Raw genomic sequence first — 23,739 nt, forward strand, 5'->3', positions numbered from 1 at the left:
TCCTGGGACCTAGGCAAAACCTTCTCAGATCTCTGTGTAGGAAATAATTTCTTTTCTTAAGAACCTCTTCTCAGATATGGGAACATATGTATATGTATAACTGATTCACTTTGTTATAAAGCAGAAACTAACACACCATTGTAAAGCAATTATACCCCAATAAAGATGTTAAAAAAAAAAGAACCTCTTCTCAAGGGCTTAACTCTTGTTTCACAAACATTTGTGAACTCTCCCCTAGTTGACCACAGAAATCATTTGTCAACTCTCCCCAGTAGACCACAGAAACCACTTATTCATCTGTAGTATTTCTGTAGGCAGAGTGTGGTATGCACAAAGGAAGGACTGATGAAAATGAGTCAAGTAAGGTCAGCTCTCAATCAGATCATGGGTCACTATAGGCCAGCAATAGTCAGAGGGTCCCTGAGGCCTTTTTGGGGGGGTCTGTGATTTTGAAGGTATTTTCATAACAATAAGATGCTACTTGCCTTTTTCACTGTGTGGACATTTGTACTAATGGTACAAAAGCAAGGTTGGTTAATACTGCTGGTACTTAAGCATGGATCAAGGCCACACATTGACAGGAAACAAAGTTTCATGTAAAAATGTTCTTTATGAAGCAGTGAAAATTGTTAATTTTAAGCCTCTACTCATAGTACGTATCATTTTTTTTTTTTTAATTCGGCCATGCCACGTGGCATGTGGGATCCTAGTTCCTCCACCAGGGATCGAACCTGGGCTCCCTGCAGTGGAAGGGTGGAGTCTTAACCACTGGACCACCAAGGAAGTCCGAGTACATATCCTTTTTAATACTCTGTGGGGTGACATGGGAAGTATGCATGAAGCATTTCTACTGAATACGGAAGTACATTAGTTGTTTCAAGGAAAAGCACTTGTATGATTATTTGAATTGCTAGCTGAACTCACTGTTTTTTTCATGGAACTTTTTTTGAAAGCACGACTGACAAATTTTGATTATTTAGACTTGGATACCTGGCATACACTTTCTTGTGAATTCAAGAGGGAAAACTATCATTTCAAGGAAAATAATTGACATTTGTTGCCAATGCTTCAAATTCAAGCTTTTAAGCACAAATTAGAATTTTTCAAAAATTTGTATCCGCCATCTGAGGTTGACAACTTTCCAACACTTCAAAACTTTTCTGATGGAATCTGTGATGATATTAACAAATGGACTTTTGGAGATGTTGTATAATGAAGCCACATTGCAACTAACTTTTCAAAAACTACCACTTGTTGAGTTTGGACCACATTTTCTTCATATACTTAACAAAGAAACAAAAAACAACATATACCAATAGATTGTATGCAGAAGTAGATCTGGGACTCCCCTGTTCACTGTTCAGGTGGACAGTGAATAGATTTGCAAACAAAGCCAGTCTTTTTACTTTTCTTTATTTTGGAAATAGTTATTTTTCATTAAAATATTTATATAATGAGTTCATTTTTTTCAATATATTTTTTAGAAACTTAGTTCTAATTTCTAATATGGTAAATATCAATAGATAATTCATATAACCAAAAGGTCTTTGGGGTCCTCAATTGTTATTAGAGTTTTGTAAAGGGGTCCTAGGGCCAAAAGTTTGAGAACTCCTATGCTGCTGTAAGCTAACTCTTATGGAGGTGAAACCTAATTCTTTCAGGGATCCTTTCTAGTGGCGGTGAAACAGGTCAGAATCTACCAGGGCTTCAAGTCAAGGCTCTACACAGAAAAGACTTAAGACTTGGGGCTCAAGGCGGTGGCGGAGGCATAGCCAAGATTGCGTCTCCGGTCTCCCTGGAAACCACCCTTCCCAGGTCTCCTGGAGCTCGCCCTCCGTTCCTCTCCGCCTCTCATTGGAGCGGGTTAAGTCAGTGGGCGGTCTGTCGGGAGGGGGGGGTGGGGCTTCGTTTCCTTCCGGGGCCCTCTCGCAGGAACGTACGGACGTCACGCAGGACGCCGCTGCCCTGACGCTCCGCCTTTGCATCCCCCACTGAGCCCTTAGTAGCTGGCGTTGGCCCTCAGTGGGGAAGCAGGCTTTTTCCCTTCGGAGGCCAGGGGTCCCGCAGCCTCTATCCTACCTGGCCTGGCCTGGCGCTGCCCAGCGCGTCCGTGCCTCCGTCATGGATCTGAATTTAAACCGAGCGGATTATTTACAGGTAAACCTGAGGGGTTGGGGCGGTCGCTGCGCGGGGTGAGCTGCGCTCCCTGAGAGGATTCGATCCTTCCACTGGCGTCTGTTGGGGTGTCTCGGCGGCGACGCGGCGGCACAGGAGCGGATCTGGGTGCCACCCGCCAGACACCTTGCTCACGGGCAACTCCGGCTTGTTGGTGACGGTCCACGAGGACTTGGAAAGAGGGAGCACGCGCCTCCGCGGTGCTGGCGTCTGCCAGGTCCTGAAGATGCTCCGAATGTCCTGATGCGCTCCCGGATTCCTCCCCGGGGCCCTTCTCCTCCTCCCCGGCTGCAGCTTCTAACTCCCTGATCTCCATCTGTACCCAGTCCCTTCTGCCGAGCGCCAGACACTTGTTTCTTACTGTGAGCCGGACCCCACGAGCCAGATCATAATAAAAGCAATGACAGCCGTTTTCGACCGTCTAGTTTATTCTCAGATATTAACACACGTACATATATTTAATCCTCATAAAAATTCCTAAAGTAGGTACATGAGGATCAAGGGGCTCAGAGAAGGTGATTTACACGATAGCGGAAAGGATGGAGTTCCTATTTGAAACAAAGCCTCTGACTCCAGAGCTGGTGTTCTTTCTGGTACACCACCCTGCCTCTCAATATTTCAGCCCTAGACTTTCTCTCCTTCTCCATCTCCTTTTTCAGTAATCCTATTTTGGCTAATGGTACAGATGTTTGTCCTGTCACTTTCCTTGAGAGTCATGCTAGGTACTTCCACCTTAATATCTTCCCTATCCATCTGGTCACCACATTTTGCTGCTTTTATCTCCTAAATATCTCACGAATCTGTCCCATTTGCTCCCTCCATCTCTGTTACCCCTAGTTCAGTCCTCATCTTCTCTTGCTTGGATAATTGAAATAGCTCCTAGCCTCCAGCTTACCTCCCTCCAAGACATCCTTCATATCATTGCTAGATTGATGTTTCAAAAATACGAATCTAAACAGATTAAACTTTAATACTACCCCCTAGAATACAGAATTAAAGGATAGACCTATACTATATGTAAATTCTTGCATTGTCTGTTGTTTCCACCAGTTTCTCTCTCTTTGGTCCCATTCTCCTCCCCTAACCATGCACCACTAGTGACAGTGCCCTGCTGAGCAAACCATGCTGTTTCCATCTTCTGTAACTTTTGTAAAATAATCTTCATCAGCATGGTGGTATTTTAGCTAAAATCTTTTATGTTGCATTTTCAATAATAATCTATTACCAAAGATTTTAAATTACAAACACACTTTAACAACTGTATGAAGTTGTAAAAGAAGGCTTATAGAAATATTTTTTTGGTGTGAAGTGTCTTGCCAGTAATGCCACGTTATTATTTTTGACTTGACTTTATAGCATAAATTTTACTATTTTTGATTGTTTCCTGTATTCTGACTTTTGTAGTATATTTCATTAGAAAATAAGTTCATTGCTGATAATAATTATTTCATATCACTAATTAATTGCAATAAAAAAAAACTGAGGCTTACTATGATTAGAATCTGCTGGTCCTTTTAATCTCTGATTTAATAACTTCAAATTAGTGTATCAGAAATCACTCACCAGGCAGCTGATGTGTTTCCTTAGGTGGGAGTGACCTCTCAGAAGACTATGAAGCTACTTCCTGCTTCAAGATATAGAGCCACACAAAAGGTAACGTAGATATACTGATTTCTCCATATCTCTTCAGCTCTGACAGAGGAGAAGTTTACATTTCCTTCATTATTGATAAGTTTTTTTTTTAATTCCAAGGCTAAAATGGAAATAAATTTCTTTTCATTTGAACAGAGATTAGAATACCAAGGGACATTTATAGACAGTAAGTTTCTTGGACATTATAATTATTATGTACAATTAGTAAATAGTATAAGCAAACTACTTGAAAACCATATTCCATTTTTCTGGTAATAATTTACCCTGTGTGTACCAGATTGTGTATATGAAAAAAGAAATAAAAAACACAATAGACTGTAGAGAAAATGCTTTTTAAAAACTTTATCATATTTTTAAGAGTAATTAAATATATTGATGTTAATCTTTACATTTAACTAACAATATTGATTATTTTTATAGAAATATTAATCCTGTGATTTCCATAAGACAATTACAATTTCTTGGTAGACTAGTAGGATATTTTAATAGCTGCAAAATAAATATAGTATTCCTATATATTAACATTTTATCAGGATAAATCAACAGATTTTTGGTTGTCATTTATTGTATTCACTCAACTAGAGCAACACTTCTCAAACTTTTTGGTCTCAGGACTCTTTTACACTTTTTAAAAAGATCATTTTATTTATTTTTTATTGAAATATAGTTGGTGTACAATATTATATAAGTTACAGGTGTACAATATAGTGATTCATAATTTTCAAGGTTATATTCCATTTAGTTATTATAAAATATTGGCTATATTCCCTGTGTTATACTATATATCCTTTTAGCTTATTTTATACATAGTAGTTTGTATCTCTTAATCCCCTACTCCTGTGTTGCCCCTCCTCCTTCCCTCTCCCCACTGGTAACCACTGGTAGTTTGTTTTCTATACCTGTGAGTCTGCTACTTTTTTAAAAATATTCACTAGTTTGTTGTATTTTTTAGATTCTGCATACAAATGTTATCATACAGTTTGTCATTCTCTGTCTGACTTATTTCACTTAGCATAATGCCCTCCAAGTCCATCCATGTTGTTGCAAAAGGCAAAATTTCATTCTTTTTTATGGCTGAGTAGTATTCTTTATCCATCATCTGTTGATGGACACTTAGGTTCCTTCCATATCTTGGCAATTGTAAATAGTGCTGCTGTGAGCATTAGGGTGCATGTACCTTTTCGAATTCATGTTTTTGAGATTTTTTTGGATATATACCCAGGAGTGGCATTGCTGGGTCATATGGTAGTTCTATTTTTAGTTGTTTGAGGAACCTCTGTACTGTTCTCCACTGTGGCTGCACCAATTTTCATTCCTACCAACAGTGTACGAGGGTTTCCCTTTTCTGCACATCCTTGCCAACATTTGTTATTTGTGTTCTTTTTGATGATAGCCATTCTGACTGGTGTGAGGTGATATCTCATTGTGGTTTTGATTTGCATTTCCCTGATGATTAGCGGTATTGAGAATCTTTTCATGTGCCTGTTGGCCATCTGCATTTCCTCTTTGGAAAAATGTCTGTTCAGGTCTTCTGCCCATTTTTTAATCAGGTTGTTTGTTTTATTTATGTTAAGTTGTATGAGCTGCTTACATATTTTGGATATTAACCCCTTATTGGTCTTATTATTTGCAAATATTTTCTCCCATTCGATAGGTTGTCTTTTCGTTTTTTTGATGGTTTCCTTTGCTTTGCAAAAGCTTTTGAATTTTTTTTTTTTTTTTTTTTTTTTTTTTTTTTTTTTTTGCGGTACGCGGGCCTCTCACTGTTGTGGCCTCTCCCGCTGCAGAGCACAGGCTCCGGACGCGCAGGCTCAGCGTCCATGGCTCACGGGCCCAGCCACTCCGCGTCATGTGGGACCCTCCCGGACCGGGGCAGGAACCCGCGTCCCCTGCATCGGCAGGCGGACTCTCAACCACTGCGCCACCAGGGAAGCCCTAAAAGCTTTTAAATTTAATTAGGTAAATCAGCTATACGTCAATAAAAATAAAAAGTAAAAAGTTTTAAAAATATCAAATAGGTCTGTCACAACCTCATTTTGATAAATTTTTTTTAATATATGAATTTATTTATTTATTTTTGGCTACATTGGGTCTTTGTTGCTGCGTGTGGGCTTTCTCTAGTTGCGGTGAGCAGAGGCTACTCTTCGCAGCGGTGTGTGGGCTTCTCATTGCGGTGTCTTCTCTTGTTGCGGAGCATGGGCTCTAGGTGCGCAAGCTTCAGTAGTTGTGGCACTCGGGCTCAGTAGTTGTGGCTTGTGGGCTCTAGAGCTCATGCTCAGTAGTTGTGGCGCACGGGCTTAGCTGCTCCGTGGCATGTGGGATCTTCCCAGACCAGGGCTCGAACCCGTGTCCCCTGCATTCACAGGCTGACTCTTAACCACTGCGCCACCAGGGAAGTGCCTGATAATGTTTTAAAAGTTAATCTTAAAATGTTCTTATGCTCCAGTTAAAGGAAAGAAAATTGCCTCCTTGTCATTTCTGTCTCTATTTTCTTGTTCTGCTTACCTTGTAGGAACAGAACAGAAAGCCAGCTACTTCCATAACAACTCTTCATAGCCTTCTCTTTGGCCCTTTCTTACAATTCTTTGGTGGATATTTTTTGTGGGGATGTCTTTACTAGATTTTCTGGTCTCTACTTTTAAAATCGTAATTTATATATTGAGAATCTTGTTTTCCCCATATAAGTTAGTAGGGCATAATAACAGTAATTTTATGTTCTCTTCAATCTGTTACAGGTGGTTGTTGGAGATCATGATGGAGTAGTTATGTGCTTTGGCATGAAGAAGGGAGAAGCAGTGGTATGTGTACCTTTTGAATACTCCTACATTAAAATTTTTTCTAAAGCATAATGAAAAATAGGTTGAGGGAAGTAGTCATATGAAGTATGAGATTACAGGCAGCATGAGAGTCATTTGCTAGCCATTTGTAAAACATCTTTGACAGCCTAGGTTGATATATTAGTTTTTTATGCTGTGTAATAAGTTACCTCAAATTTAGGGGCTTAAAACACATTTATTATCTCACTGGACAGGAGTCCAAGCTCGAGACCTCACGTGGCTGCAACACATGTGCAGCCAGGCTCTATTTCTTTCTGGAGCTCAGGGTCCTGTTCCAAGCCCAGGTAGTTGTTGGAAGAATTCAGTTCTTTACTGTTGTTGGACTGAGGTCCCCACTTTATTGCTGTCCGTAAGCCAGGGCCTGCTTTCAGCGTCCTGAGGCCCACCACAATTCCTTGCCATGCGCTCTTCTCCCAGGCCCTCGCACAACATGGTGAACTGCTTCTTCAGGCCAACAGGGAAATCTGTCCAGTCTGCTAAGATGGAGTCTTATATAACAGGGTAACATGGACGTGACCGTCACATCACCTTTGCCACTTAATATAGCCTAACCAAGGAAGTGAGTTTTATGTCATCCTATTCCCAGATCATAGTTTACAAGTGATGGGTCTGAGATGTGAACTCTTATATTCATTCTACATTATATGAAATTTGCAAAAAGATGAAGAGGGTAAAAACTATCAGAAACTCAGTGTTTCCATTGTTCATATATCCTTCCAGATATTTTATTCTCTGTGTATAAGTCATTGGCGGTGAAGGGAAGAAACTGATGCCAATAATAATATAGAAAATAACGAGGAATAAACTAAGGATGCAAATGTTTCCAATTAAATAGAGAGATATGAAGTTATATGCTCAGGTTTTCAGTAAATTCTACAGTCCTTAATTTATGCTACTAAAATTTATAAAATTGTAAGGGAACCAGGAGAGATTAGTTTTAAAAAGATGATTAAGGTATAGAAACATGTGCACTGGAACTAGCTGAGGAATCTTGGTAAAATGCAGATTCTCATTCAGTAGATCTCGGGTTGAGCCTGAGAGTCTGCATTTCTAATAAGGTAAGTGATGCTAGTGCTGCTGCTTAGCGAACCCTACTGTGAGTTGCAAGAGTTTAGATTTTAATAATGTCACTGAAATGCAATGTGTGTGGGAATAAACGTTGCAAAGTTTGAAGATATTTAGCAAAAAACCCAGAAGGCCACTGGATACATTTGTATCTAAAGGTGTTCCTATTTAGAACTATAATATATTGTAAGTTTAAAATCACAGCATTTTTTATGGTAAAAGAAAATACTTGGAATAAATTTGTGTACTTAATTTTTTCCTCAATGATTTTTGCAGACAGTCTTCAAGACTTTACCTGGGCAGAAGATTGCCAGATTGGAACTAGGAGGGGTTCTTAACACGCCCCAGGAGAAAATTTTTATTGCTGCAGGATCTGAAATTAGAGGCTTCACAAAGAGAGGAAAACAGTTTCTCTCTTTTGAAACAAACCTCACTGAAAGCATTAAAGCTATGTATGTTTATTCTCTTTTTTATTTTTACATATCCATTTACAATATTTTGGATAGGTGACAAACATCAGATTAAGTATCACATCTTAGTAGGTTATCTGGGAAATAATTAAAGATACTTTATTAGTCGGAAATTAAATTTGACCTGGAGTCAATACAAAATCAATTGGGTGTTGAAATCTTATCTTTTTAAGACATTTATAGTATTTATAGCTTCATTTTTGACTAGTTAGTTCTGTTATGATTCATGATCAAAGTATAAAAGAAGTGAAAGGAAATCTCCAGATATTTAGGTTCCTGTTGCTTTGCTGTCTCTGGTAGTTCTGATTTTGAGGTAGCATCATTTTGTTAAAAGCCTGGCCATCAAAGTTAATGACTACCAAAAAGGTATAATTTGAGGTGAGTCAGGTAAGACTCTAAGTGAAAAATAGCTTCCTTAATGGCTTCCTGCTATGTGAAATTTTGCAATTAAAATTTTAGTTTTTGAATCGTGGAGAACTGGAAGAGGCTTTAAAATTTATCTATCCACTGTCCTTCAAACCTGCTACTTAGGAGAATCCCTTGGAAGATTTAAACAATAGATTCCTTGTCCTACCTCATACCTGCAGAATCAGAATTATTAGGAGTGGGTGAAAAGAACAGTTTTTCATTTGAATCCTATGCAGCCATGTTATATAAGCAGTCAGAACTTGGTTTGGAAACTACTGATCCAGAGTTCTGTTAATGTATAGCTGTCCTGTGTAATTCTGTATAATGCACAGCATGTGTCCTGATGTCTGGGCTGTAACTTAGGTTTGATGAGATTAGATAAGAATTGAACAGTGGCAAGTAGAAGTAATTTCAGTGGCTTAATAAGAATATCATTCATTTCTAGAAACGCTTTTCTAGATAGACATGGCCAGTGATAACTGTGAAATACTAAAACCAAAGTAGCTAATTATTAGCATACCTCCACATTCAGAAAGGAGTTTCCCAGCCAATAGTCTCTTTAGCTAGTTTCTTAAATGTTTTTACTGGAGTGACAGAGGTAGGATGGAAAAGTTCTTTACTCAGTTTTTGAAAATTTATTATCTGAATCACCACATTGATAAGGTTGCATGGGAAAACAAGATTATAACTTGACAATATTCAGTAAGAAAACTGACCACTTATAAAATTAATTACCACTCATTAATCCTTCCCTGCTTATAATGCAGATGGATTTGAAAATGAAATTTCAAATCTTGTAAGAGATTTAGAATTTCATTAAGTTGATAAAAATTATATTAAGAGAACTTTTTATTTATTTATTTTAAACAGCAGGTTCTTATTTATTGATTTGATACATATTAGTGTATATAGGTCAATCCCAATCTCCCAATTCATCCCACCACCACCAGCCCCCCGCCACTTTTCCCCCTTGGTGTCCGTAACGTTTGTTCTCTACATCTGTGTCTCTATTTCTGCCCTGAAGACCTGTTCATCTGTACCATTTTTTTAGGTTCCACATATATGCGTTAATATATGATATTTGTTTTCCTCTTTCTGACTTACTACACTCTGTATGACAGTCTCTAGATTCATTCACGTCTCTACAAATGACCCAATTTCGTTCCTTTTTATGGCTGAGTAATATTCCATTGTATATATGTACCACATCTTCTTTATCCATTCATCTGCTGATGGGTATTCAGGTTGCTTCCATGACCTGGCTATTGTAAATAGTGCTGCAATGAACATTGGGGTGCATGCGTCTCTTTGAATTATGGTTTTCTCTGGGTATATGCCCAGTAGTGCGATTGCTGGGTCATATGGTAATTCTATTTTTAGTTTTTTAAGGAACCTTCATACTGTGCTTCGTAGTGGCTGTATCAATTTACATTCCCACCAACAGTGCAATAGGGTTCCCTTTTCTCCACACCCTCTCCAGCATTTGTTGTTTGTAGATTTTCTGATGATGCCCATTCTAACTGGTGTGAGGTGATACCTCATTGTAGTTTTGATTTGCATTTCTCTCATAATTAGTGATGTTGAGCATCGTTTCATGTGTTTTTTGGCAATCTGTATGTCTTCTTTGGAGAAATGTCTATTTAGGTCTTCTGCCCATTTTTGGATTGGGTTGTTTGTTCTTTTAATATTGAGCTGCATGAGCTGTTTATATATTTTAGAGATTAATCCTTTGTCTGTTGATTCGTTTGCAAATATTTTATCCCATTCTGAGGGTTGTCTTTTTGTCTTGTTTGTAGTTTCCTTTGCTTTGCAAAAGCTTTTAAGTTTCATTTTTTTGTTTTCATTTTTATTTCCATTACTCTAGGAGGTGGATCAAAAAAGATCTTGCTGGGATTTATGTCAAAGAGTGTTCTTCTTATGTTTTCCTCTAAGAGTTTTATAGCATCCGGTCTTACATTTAGGTCTCTAATCCATTTTGAGTTTATTTTTGTGTATGGTGTTAGGGAGTGTTCTAATTTCATTCTTTTACATGTAGCTGTCCACTTTTCCCAGCACCACTTATTGAAGAGACTGTCTTTTCTCCATTGTATATCCTTGCCTCCTTTGTCATAGATTAGTTGACCATAGGTGTGTGGGTTTATCTCTGGGCTTTCTATCCTGTTCCATTGATCTATATTTCTGTTTCTGTGCCAGTACCACATTGTCTTGATTACTGTAGCTTTGTAGTATAGTCTGAAGTCAGGGAGTCTGGTTCCTCCAGCTCCATTTTTTTCCCTCAGAACTGCTTTGGCTATTCGGGGTCTTTTGTGTCTCCATACAAATTTTAAGATTTTTTTGTTCTATTTCTGTAAAAAATGCCATTGGTAATTTGATAGTGATTGCATTGAATGTGTAGATTGCTTTGGTTAGTATAGTCATTTTCACAATATTGATTCTTCCAATCCATGAACATGGTATATCTCTCCATTTGTTTGTAGCATCTTTAATTTCTTTCATCAGTGTCTTATACTTTTCTGCATACAGGTCTTTTACCTCCTTAGGTAGCTTTATTCCTAGGTATTTTATTCTTTTTGTTGCAGTGGTGAATGGGATTGTTTCCTTAATTTCTCTTTCTGATCTTTCATTGTTAGTGTATAGGAATGCAAGAGATTTGTGTGCATCAATTTTGTATCCTGCAACTTTACCAAATTCATTGATTAGCTCTAGTAGTTTTCTGGTGGCATCTTTAGGATTCTCTATGTATAGTATCATGTCATCTGCAAAGTGACAGTTTTACTTCTTTTCCTATTTGTATTCCTTTTATTTCTTTTTCTTCTCTGATTGCCGTGACTATGACTGCCAAAACTGTGTTGAATAATAGTGGCAAGAGTGGACATCCTTGTCTTGTTCCTGATCTTAGAGGAAATGCTTTCAGTTTTTCACCATTGAGAATGATGTTGGCTGTGGGTTTGTTATATATGGCCTTTATTATGTTGAAGTAGGTTCCTTCTTTGTCCACTTTCTGGAGAGTTTTTTTCATAAGTCGGTGTTGAATTTTGTCAAAAGCTTTTTCTGCATCTATTGAGACGATCATATGGTTTTTCTTCTTCAGTTTGTTAATGTGTATCACATTGATTGATTTGCATATATTGAAGAATCCTTGCATCCCTGGGATAAATTCCACTTGATCATGGTGTATGATCCTTTTAATGTGTTTTTGGATTCTGTTTGATAGTATTTTGTTGACGATTTTTGCACTGTATTCATCAGTGATATTGGTCTGTAATTTTCTTTTTTTTAGTATCTTTGTCTGGTTTTGGTATCAGGGTGATGGTGGCTTCATAGAATGAATTTGAGAGTGTTCCTTCCTCTGCAATTTTTTGGAAGAGTTTGAGAAGGATGGGTGTTAGCTCTTCTCTAAATGTTTGATAGAATTCACCTCTGAAGACATCTGGTCGTGGACTTTTGTTTGTTGGAATATTTTTAATCACAGTTTCAATTTCATTACTTGTAATTGTTCTGTTCATATTTTCTATTTCTTCCTGGTTCAGTCTTGGAAAGTTATACCTTTCTAAGGATTTGTCCATTTCTTCCAGGTTTTCCATTTTATTGGCATATAGTTGCTTGTAGTAGTCTCTTATGATGCTTTGTATTTCTGTGGTGTCCATTGTAACTTCTCCTTTTTCATTTCTAATTTTATTGATTTGAGTCCTCTCCCTCTTTATCTTGATGAGTCTGGCTAAAGGTTTATCAGTTTTGTTTATCTTCTCAAAGAACCAGCTTTTAGTTTTATTGATCTTTGCTATTGTTTTTTTGTTTCTATTTCATTTATTTCTGCTCTGATCTTTATGATTTCTTTCCTTCCACTAACTTTGGGTTTTATTTGTTCTTCTTTCTCTAGTTCCTTTAGGTTTATGGTTAGATTGTTTATTTGAGATTTTTCTTGTTTCTTGAGGTAGGCTTGTATAGCTATAAACTTCCCTCTTAGAACTGCTTTTGCTGCATCTCATAGGTTTTGAATTGTCATGTTTCCTTGTCATTTGTCTCTAGGTATTTTTTGATTTTTTCTTTGATTTCTTCAGTGATCTCTTGGTTATTAAATAGTATATTGTTTAGCCTCCATGTGTTTGTGTTATTTACATTTTTTCCCCTGTAATTGACTTCTAATCTCATAGCATTGTGGTTGGAAAAGATGCTTGTTATGATTTCAATTTTCTTAAATTCACCGAGGCTTGATTTGTGACCCACGATGTGATCTATCCTGGAGAATGTTCTGTGTTCACTTGAGAAGAAAGTGTAATCTGCTGTTTTTGGATAGAATGTCCTATAAAAATCAATTAAATATATCTAGTCTGTTATGTCAGTTAAAGCTTGTATTTCCTTATTAAATTTCTATCTCGATGATCTGTCCATTGGTGTAAGTGAGGTGTTAAAGTCCCCTACTATAATTGTGTTACTGTCGATTTTCTCTCTTATAGATGTTAGCAGTTGCCTTATCTATTGAGATGCTCCTATGTTGGGTGCATATATATTTATAATTGTTATATCTTCTTGGATTGATCCCTTGATCATTATGTAGTGTCCTTCCTTTTCTCTTGTAACATTCTTTATTTTAAAGTCTATTTTATCTGATATGAAAATTGCTACTCCAGCATTCTTTTGATTTCCATTTGCATGCAATATCTTTTTCCATCCACTCACATTGTCTGTATGTGTTCCTAGGTCTGAAGTGGGTCTCTTGTAGGCAGCATATATGGGTCTTGTTTTTGTCTCCATTCAGCAAGCCTGTATCTTTTGGTTGGAGCATTTAATCCACTCACGTTTAAGGTAATTATCGATATGTATGTTCCTAATACCATTTTCTTAATTGTCATGGGTTTGTTTTTGTAGGTCCTTTTCTTCTCATGTGTTTCCCACTTAGAGAAGTTCTTTTAGCATTTGTTGTAGAGCTGGTTTGGTGGTTCTGAATTCTCTTATTAGCTTTTGCTTGTCTGTAAAGCTTTTGATTTCTCCATTGAATCTGAATGAGATCCTTGCCGAGTAGAGTAATCTGGGTTGTAGGTTCTTCCCTTTCATCACTTTAAATATATTGTGCCACTCCATTCTGGCCTGTAGAGTTTCTGCTGAGAAATCAGCTGTTAACCTTATGGGAGTTCCCTTGTATGTTATTTGTCATTTTTCCCTTGTTGCTTTCAATAATTTTTCTTTGTCTTCAGTTTTTGCCAATTTGATTACTATGTGTCTCAGCATGTTTCTCCTTGGGTTTATCCTGCCTGGGACGCTCTGCGCTTCCTGGAATTGGGTGGCTATTTCCTTTCCCATGTTAGGGAAGTTTTCGACTATAATCTTTTCAAATATTTTCTCTGGTCCTTTCTCTCTCTCTTCTCCTCTGGAACCCCTATAATGCGAATGTTGTTATGTCTAATGTTGTCCCAGAGGTCTCTTAGGCTGTCTTCATTTCTTTTCATTCTTTTTTCTTTATTCTGTTCCACAGCAGTGAATTCCACCATTCTGTCTTCCAGGTTACTTATCTGTTCTTCTGCCTCCGTTATTCTGCTATTGATTCCTTCTAGTGTATTTTTCATTTCAGTTATTGTATTGTTCATCTCTGTTTGTTTGTTCTTTAATCCTTCTAGGTTTTTGTTAAACATTTCTTACATCTTCTCGATCTTTGCCTCCATTCTTTTCCGAGGTCCTGGATCATCTTCACTATCATTATTCTGAATTCTTTTTCTGGAAGGTTGCCTATCTCCACTCCATTTAGTTGTTTTTCTGGGGTTTTTCTTGTTCCTTCATCTGGTACAAAGTCCTCTGCCTTTTCATTTTGTCTATCTTTCTATGTATGAGGTTTTCCTTCCACAGGGTGTGGAATTGTAGTTCTTCTTGCTTCTGCTGTCTGCCCTCTATTAAGAGAACTTCTGAAATCATATGCAGAGCCACAAAGTGAAGCCATTTGAACAATAATTGAAGAAGAGAAAATCAATGAGGATCATTATAGGATAAGGAATAATTTTAGTATCAAAAAATTTTTAAATAGACCTTAGAGGAGAAGTGGAAAAATAGGTGAAACCGTCAAATAAATACCCTCTTTATGATCACATGGTGATAGCTATCTAGAAGTGAAGATAATATACTAGTGTATAATTTTTGCCAAAAATTTTAGCTCCCCAGTGGAAACTTGATTCATTATAAGAATTATAACATAGTTGAGATTATTTATCTAAATTTTGTTAAATATAATTTGAAATGAAGTTATTATTTCTTTTTTCAAGTTAAAATTCTAGTGAAGTCATTTTTTCCACTGTTTGTTATTTAGTTTCAAGTAGATTCAGTTCAGATAGCCTTATTCTATTCAATGTGATAGTAAGAAAGCTAACTGTAGAGTTAAAAACTGAGTTGCAATCCAGTCTACTGTCTACTGGTTCCGTGCCTTTATGCAAGTTACTTAACATTTTATTATTCTCCTTAAAAAGGGATAATAATGGTCCCTAGTTTATAAAGTTATGAAGATTGAGCTAATACATGTGTCACTTAGGACAGTGCTTGGCACATATTACACATTCAAAAAAGTTACTTTTTGATATAGTAATTGTCTTCAGATATAGACAGTGAATATTACCATTATCTTGTCTTTGTTTTCAGTTTTTCTGAGCTCAATTTTTGAGACGCCTGAGGCCTGTAGAACCTCATTTTCAGTTTTCAAAATCAGTGCTTTACCAAAAGGCTAGAAATTAAGTGGGGGGAACAAAAACAAACCAAAAGTGTCCTCTGAGTCTGTGATAAAATGATAGTAAACTGTATATAAATAAACTTTTATTTTCATCTCTGAAAATAATTCAGGAGCTTCCTGAATCTTAAATTGATATCTTAAATTACTTTTAATATTCTCAGGCACATATCTGGCTCAGACCTTTTTCTCAGTGCAAGTTATATCTATAACCATTATTGTGACTGCAAAGACCAACATTATTACCTTTCTGGAGACAAAATCAACGACGTCATCTGCCTTCCAGTGGAAAGAGTACTTCGTGATGTACCGGTGTTGGCCTGCCAGGACAGAGTACTCAGAGTTTTACAGGTTGCTGTTATTTGCATTTTTATAGTTTTTCATAATTTAGGTAAAAAAATATTGCTGAACAGTGTATACTTGAGATAAATTACTTTACTGACTACTACCACTTTAAATATCTTAAAATTATATCTTGAAAAATTTTTTTAATATTTTAATTAACAAACTTTTATTTTTTTTCCTTGAGACGAATGTGTAGAAATCTTTGACAAGTTTTTAGAGAGGCATATATGGAAGAAAGGACACTTTTCCCCCCACACATAATATGTGAGTTAGTACAATAAGAATCTAATGCCTTTGCTATAGGGAACCCTTCCTAGCTTTTCCTTTTTTTTTTTTTTTTTTTTTTTTTTTTGGCGGTACGCGGGCCTCTCACCTCTCACTGTTGTGGCCTCTCCCATTGCGGAGCACAGGCTCCGGACGCACAGGCTCAGCGGCCATGGCTCACGGGCCTAGCCACTCTGTGGCATGTGGGATCTTCCCAGACCGGGGCATGAACCCGTGTCCCCTGCATCGGCAGGCGGACTCTCAACCACTGCACCACCAGGGAAGCCCCCCCCACCTTTTTTTTTTATTTCTTCTATCACTCTCCCCTCTCCCAAAAAATCAAATTAAAGGAGGAAACTGGGTTGGGGAGAGGGTGTTAGGCTTTAACAGGAGAGAGTTGAGATCAGGGTTGTATCATTTGAATTTACCCAGCATTTATGACAGTATGTTGAACAGAATAAGCACTCAGTAAATATTTGAAAAAGCATCTACTATCTTTATATTTCTATTAAAAACCATGATTGGCTAAAACAACTACTTAAGGCCATTCTTATTAGTAGTACTAGTTACAACTATCTTCTTGAAAGTGACTTTTTTTTTTTTTTGGCCGCACCACACGGCTTGCGGGATCTTAGTTCCCAGACCAGGGATTGAACCCAGACCCTTAGCAGTGAAAGCACTGAGTCCTAACCACTGGACCAGCAGGGACTTCCGAAAGTGACTTTCAATAAAATAGACATACCCTCTTTCTCTTTCTCTCTCTCTCTCTCTCTCTCTCTCTTTCTCTCTCTCTCTCTCTCTCTCTCTCTCACACACACACACACACACACACACACCCCTATAAAACAAAGTTTAGATGTAAATAACATATAACAAGTGGATTAATTGGATCAAAATTTAGGATGATAGTGCAATTGAACAAAAAGTCTAGCTGTTTATTCTGTGCCACCAAAGGCTATCTCACTCTTTGGAATTTCATAGTTAGATGGCTTGTCTCGGCACCATCCCTTTTATAGAAGAAATCAAGTGGTTCTATGAAGTTCTTTTTTTTTTTTCTCTATGGGGAATTAAAGTAATGTTCAAGGTTCACTCTAGGGGGGTGAACGATTAATTTCTCCCCTAGCCTATGCTCAAATATGAGTTGTTTGAATAAGGCTTTTAACGAGTTGGCTCATACCCATTTAGAAATTGATCTGGCTGAATTCTAGGATTCTGCTTTGTTTAACAAGAGATCCATATGCTAATTGTAAAAAAAAAAATCACTAAGTATTTGTGCAAAGTAAAAAGTTGAAGTCTTTCCTCTGCCCTGCACACTTTTCCCCTACTCTCTGTCTGTCTTTGTAGGCAATCCGTTACCCCAAAGGTAGCCTTTTTAAAAAAACAGTTTTATGTGTATTCTTTTGTGTTTATATAGTTACATGTAGATATCTGTGAATTTTTAATGTTTTTCTAAATAAAATATAAAGCATATGGCTCTTATATATTCTATATATATTTAAAAATTTTAAACAATAATGGTATACCAGATTTACTGTAATTTTGCCAATGTTTTTTATTGAGTGATTTATCATATTTTTTCTATGTGAATTTAATACTTCTACCTCATTCTTTAACAGCTTCACAAATACTATTCACAAATATTATGCAAATACTATGCATTATAAGTGACAAAATTGAGAAAAAGACAAATAAAAGGATTTAACTGTTTTCTTATCTAAAAAGCAGGTCATTCTGCCTCTTACTAGAGTGGGTTTCCGAAATACCCAATGGCAAGGCCAGAGTTTTCTGAGTCTGTTTGAATGTGCTCTAAGTTAAAGCCCTTGAGTTAGAGAGGACAGAAGAAACAACTTGTTCATGGAAAGCTTTGATAGGGAAATTTACCAGTGTCAAGTTTTCAGGGAAACAAAGTACCTAAAGTGAAAAGTATACAAAGTGGAGAATATTTGAAATATTTATTTCCTCACTCTTTATATTTTATATATGTATATTTTTATTATAAAATGAGTCGACATGTGCAGAATTGCCAACAAATAGAAGTTAATATTCACAATCTAGTTTTTTTCAGTAGTTTTATTCCAGGGTTCTTTATATGAATATTGATATTATTTATGAATACCTATATTATTTTAAATTTGTCTTCTGTTTTAGTTTTAAAATACTTGTTCTCCTTCAGGGATCTGATGTGATGTATGAAATTGAAGTTCCTGGCCCACCTACTGTTTTAGCCCTACACAATGGAAATGGCGGTAATCAGGGCTTTATTTTTGACAATCAAATAAGGGAGTGAGTTACGTTATTTAAGTTTAGATATTTCAGGGTTTTTAATCATTTAACTATATATTAAGTGAAAATGGGAAATTGTAGGAAGAACATGAACTGGAATAGAGACAATTGTCTTCTAACTTGCCAGTTGCTAACAGTAATGTGTTATTGAACTTTAATTTTTTAGTTTCCTCATCTTAAAATTAGTTGATGAGGAAAGGTCTTATCTCTTACGGTTATACATTCTGTGAATGTATAACCATCCTTCTAATTTAAGTAAATTAATTAAAATCTGTCTTCTCATTTAATATTTTAAATGAGATTTTTACATGAAAGACAATACATTTGAAAATATTTCAATTTTAAAGAAATAGTGTGAGTTGTGGGGTAAATATAATATGTTGACTTTAAATATAACTAGGTGACTCTGGAGAAGACCTTTTGTTTGGAACGTCAGATGGAAAACTTGGGCTTATTCAGATCACTACATCCAAACCAATACACAAGTGGGAAATTCGAAATGAGAAAAAGAGGGGAGGTATTTTTTATTTATTTATTTATTTATTTATTTATGGCTGCGTTGGGTCTTCATTGCTGCACGTGGGCTTTCTCTAGTTGTGGCGAGCGGGGGCTATTCTTTGTTGCGGTGTGCGGGCTTCTCATTGTGGTGGCTTCTCTTGTTGCGGAGCACGGTCTCTAGGTGCACGCGCTTCAGTAGTTGTGGCACGTGGGCTCAGTAGTAGTGGTTCATGGGCTCTAGAGCGCAGGCTTAGTAGTTGTGACACATTGGCTTAGTTGCTCCGTGGCATGTGGCATCTTCCTGGACCAGGGCTCAAACCCGTATCCCCTGCATTGGCAGGCGGATTCTTAACCACTGCACCACCCGGGAAGTCGGGAGGTATGTTTTTGATGTAATTCAGATTCTGAATTTCAGTGATTTTTAAATAAAATATACTGGGAATTTCCTGGTGATTCAATGGTTAGGACTCTGTGCTTTCACTTCCAAGGGTGTGGGTTCAATAGATAGATAGATAAATAGGTCAACCTACATTATATAGTTCATTCTGTTTTATATATTCATAATGTATAGCAGACTTAGCAATTTACAGAGCCACCTCAGGTTTATTTACTCTTTGTTTATTTAGCAGGTCTATCATACTTTTGCCATAATTTTTAAAGTAAGATATGCTAATAGTAAATTGAGGTGGATAGGCTTTATGCACTAATGTCTATCTATAACATTAACCTATGCTCAAATCCATTTTTCGTTTTTTGCTGTAGGGAATTAATTGGAATTTGGGAGTACTTGGTATGAGGCAAAGAAGTGCAGTCGGGTCAGGGAATATTCCTTTTTTCTAAGGAATTTACACCTTTCTAAGGGGAATTTATATCTGACTTGGTAGGTTTGGATGGCTGTTTATAAGTACAGCATGAGATCTGATTGACAAGAAAACGTGTTAACAATGTATAAGATTTAGGGGAAAAGAATGTCCAGGAAGAGGAAAAAATAAAGGCAGAGGACTTGAGGCAGAGGTAAACTCGATTCATTTGAGGAGAAGAAGGAAGACCAGTGTGGCTAAATACGTTCGTATGGCATGAGATGAAGTCACAGAGGTAGAATAAGGCCAACTCACGTAGGTCCTCATGAGCCTTGGTAAAGGGGTTTGAATTTTAATCTAACTGTAGTGAGGAGTCATTGGAAAATTGTAAGTGGGGGTATGATATGATCTAATTTACCAAACTAAAACAAAAACACTCCGTGGAGAGTGGGTTTGTAGGGAAGCAGGTCAAAATTAGAGGCATGGTGTTCAATTGGGAAGTTATTGTTATAGTTGTTTTGTTTTGTTTTTTTTTAATTTTTATTTATTTATTTATTTGTTTTTTTATATTTGCCTGTGTTGGGTCTTTGTTGCTGCGCTCAGGCTTTCTCTAGTTGTGGCGAGCGGAGGCTACTCTTTGTTGCGGTGCATGGGCTTCTCGTTGTGGCTTCTCTTGTTGTAGAGCACGGGCTCTAGGCGCGCGGGCTTCAGTAGTTGTGGCACATGGGCTCAGTAGTTGTGGCTTGCGGGCTCTAGAGCAGAGGCTCAGTAGTTGTGGCGCCTGGGCTTAGTTGCTCCGCGGCACGTGGGATCTTCCTGGCCCAGGGCTCAAACCCGTGTCCCCTGCTTCAGCAGGCGGATTCTTAACCACCGCGCCACCAGGGAAGCCCTATAGTTGTTTTAATTTACCCTAGTGTTTTTTTCCTACTCTGATTTGATATATATATTTTTTCATTCATACTTGGTATATTTTTTACTATAATATCAATTTTATTGATAACTTATCATTTACCTTTTTTAAAGGTATTTTGTGTATTGACAGCTTTGACATTGTGGGTGATGGGGTTAAAGATTTACTTGTTGGAAGAGATGATGGAATGGTGGAAGTGTATAGTTTTGATAATGCAAATGAGCCTGTTCTACGATTTGATCAGGTAAGTTCACTTTTAAAAAGACTATATATGCTTATTATTCATCAAACAATTATAGAGATGACTGACTTTGTGTTTTATTGAATGAAATATATTAAAATCTTGTGTTTGGCTTAAAATATCTCTGCTTTGACATTATCAAAATCTTCTCTAGACTACTCTTATGTTTGAATAAATGACTATTGCCCTCAAGCTGAACAATAAATTACTTTTTTATTTGATTTCTAAATACTGTATATCTAAATTATTATATGTATTACCTTAGTTTCTATAATGCATAATAGATTACAGGAGTAACATTTATATGTTTAGGTAGCATAAATGAGATTGTGTTGTTTTAAAGTAATCAGGTTTTAGGAATAAACTTCGTATTGTTAAGACAATATCAAAAATATCCTTAAGCAGAGAGGGAAAAGTAGCAATTTCACTTCTCCCCACCCAAGATCCACAGTATGAGAAGAAATACTAGATAAGAGTAATTTTTAGTTCACAAATTTTAAGTGTAATTAAGCTTGTTTATCCCAAGGTGCAGAGTCACATGGAGAAGCATTCTGGCATAAACTGAATCTTTCATTTTCATAAAGTGGTGTTCTCCTGTCCAGGGTTTCCCCATCCTGCCTCATGCATGATGTATTGAGGCTGTTTAACGACAGCAACAAAAAACCACAACTCAGTATGAACTTTTCTTTCTTTGTCTAATTTCTCTAATAGTGGTAAATTTCTCCCAGTACCTACTTTAATTGCATATCAGTAAATAACAGATGTTTTGGTACATAGATAAAGTGTATTATTATTTAGATAATATGGGGATAAAAACATTATACAACTTATTTTCTGGATTTATTTTGTACTTGTTCATCTTTCTTTGGTGCACAAAGTTACCTTGCTAATGATGCAAATAATAGTTTAGGCTTAAAAGTACATAATAATCCTGTGTTGGTGATCTCCCATTTTTTTATCATCAACCCCTGAGAAACTTTCCTATTTAGACCCCAAGTTTCCTCTTTGACTTCTATTCCAAACCCCAGTAATGACATAGCATGTCTCCCCTCTGCCAGGTGTGGCACTAAGAATTCCTGTCTTCCCAATCTTTCTTCTGTTTGTCTGATGATAGAGGTACTGCTTCCATGTTGTGTTAAGGCTGCGAATATGCTGCCTCATCTTGATTCATGACGTCACTCTCTTTATTGTTTTCCTAATCAGGAGAAGTCCTCTTATCTGACATAGTCTGGACTGATGGTTAATCAAAAGAGTTAAGGAGCAGATCATAAAAAGACAATATGTACATACCTTAAACATCACATTTTAATTTAAACTTATAAATATATATTTATTCACCAATATTTTGAGCAGTGACCAAGGTCTTTTCTTGTGAGTCCCCCTAATTGGCATTCCATGTTGTTACTTACATAAAGCATGTCTATACTATGTTGTCTATGATCTCCTGTGTTATGGTTCTATGACTGTTTTTTTTAAGGTGTAAGTTGAATTAACTAAATCTACAACTCCAAGACTTTTATAAAAAGGTACTTGAAGTACATAAGATAAATGAATTTCATTAAAATGTTGTATTGACAAAAAAAATGTAGAAATTAAGGTTTTAAGTTTTTATAACTTTTTCTGAGTACATTAGGTTAAATAAGGTACTTCTAAGTGAGTGAAAGAGTAAGTTATAATTAATAGTCACTCAATAAACCACTCAGAAAGTGAGAATGTGTGTGACTCTTTTGACTCAGTAAAACATTCTTCTGTAGTCAGCTGGTTTCCAGTGTTTTGCTTTCAATAAATAGAAGGAGGACCTAATCAAGGTGTCAGATGATACATCATTAAACATTTTCAGTGGTAGATCAGATGATTTTAGGTATGTAACTTGGAAGATATTTAAACAATAGAGTGAACTTTCTACAACAAAATTTCTTTAGCCTCATCAATATCTTTATGGGACTAAGCTCGATTAGTGCTTCTATCTATGAAAATGAAAAAAAGGAATAGGACTGATGTTGAACTCAGTCTCATTCTACCAATATATAATTAATACTCATTGTGGTACATGAATAATTTAGAAGGAAAAACTGTCCTATTGTCTCATGAGATACATTTCCTGTAGAATTTTGTTTTAGTGGTTAGTTATTAGTTAAAAATATAAAACATATATTTGTCGATCAATTGTGAAATACTAATAATTAGACGATAGAAATTTCTAATTCTTAGAGTTTTTTAATCACAGAAGATAAAAAAATTCTATTTCTTTTTTCTTGGTTGCAGAGAAGTATAAAAGAATTTCAAGCATATGAGTACATTACATTAAGATAAATACATGTGGGGGAAGTGGAGTGAAAATAGAAGTTTAGGGAACAATGTAAAATTTCCAGCTGTGAAAGAACGATTTGTTTTTTCAATTTTAAGTCAATTGTGTGTATAAATTTGTCTTGATATTTAGATTCATTGGGTATGATTGGGGTGTGATTATGTGACAGTTTTATTTTAAAATTATAATCTCTAAAACTTCCAGATATTACATTCTTTGTAACTATTTAAAGTGGTGATGAAAATCTGAAAGTCAGTTTAAAAATGTACACAGGGATGGATGCAGTTTTGTTTGTTTGTTTTTTCAGAATTAACTTTAGCGAGAACATGAACAAAAAAGTTTGAAGAATTCTAGTGTATATGAAATCCACTGGGACACTTGTTAAAAATGCACTTGTTGGGGAATTCCCTGGTGGTCCAGTGGTTAGGACTCTGCACTTCCCTTGCAGTGCGCACAGGTTCCATCCCTGGTCGGGGAGCTAAGATTCCTGCAAAATGTGCAGTGCGGCCAAAAAAAAAAAAGAAAAATAATGCACCTATGAACCTAACTTCATGCAAATGTATAATCAAACCTTTGTCACTTGAATCTCTCAGGTAATTAGCTCAGGAACAGCTAAGATAGCCTGATTTGCAGAATAGCTCAGAGGTTTGCCTCTTACAGGGAGGATGAAGAGAACTAGCTTTTTTAATGCTGGTGTCCATTCCCTGTACCTTCCCCTTTAGGACAAGGGTTCTGGGCCTTGCCTGATAATAATTACCTGGCAGAGCTACTGGTCA

General features: G+C 36.5%; 1 protein-coding gene across 1 annotated transcript in view; it reads left to right on the forward strand.

Annotated features, from left to right (window-relative positions):
* Positions 1–1,928: 1,928 nt before the first annotated feature.
* Positions 1,929–23,739, forward strand: part of BBS7 (Bardet-Biedl syndrome 7) — a 42,215-nt gene continuing 20,404 nt past the window's right edge. The window contains exons 1-8 of the mRNA XM_067735155.1: positions 1,929–2,157; positions 3,763–3,828; positions 6,564–6,626; positions 8,007–8,182; positions 15,479–15,665; positions 18,097–18,169; positions 18,607–18,723; positions 20,528–20,658. Of these exons, the coding sequence (XP_067591256.1) occupies positions 2,122–2,157; positions 3,763–3,828; positions 6,564–6,626; positions 8,007–8,182; positions 15,479–15,665; positions 18,097–18,169; positions 18,607–18,723; positions 20,528–20,658 (849 nt within the window). The 5' untranslated portion in view covers positions 1,929–2,121. The remainder of the gene's footprint in view (positions 2,158–3,762; positions 3,829–6,563; positions 6,627–8,006; positions 8,183–15,478; positions 15,666–18,096; positions 18,170–18,606; positions 18,724–20,527; positions 20,659–23,739) is intronic.

This window comes from Pseudorca crassidens, chromosome 4, assembly GCF_039906515.1.
Source record: "Pseudorca crassidens isolate mPseCra1 chromosome 4, mPseCra1.hap1, whole genome shotgun sequence".
In the NCBI taxonomy this organism is placed as follows: domain Eukaryota; kingdom Metazoa; phylum Chordata; class Mammalia; order Artiodactyla; family Delphinidae; genus Pseudorca; species Pseudorca crassidens.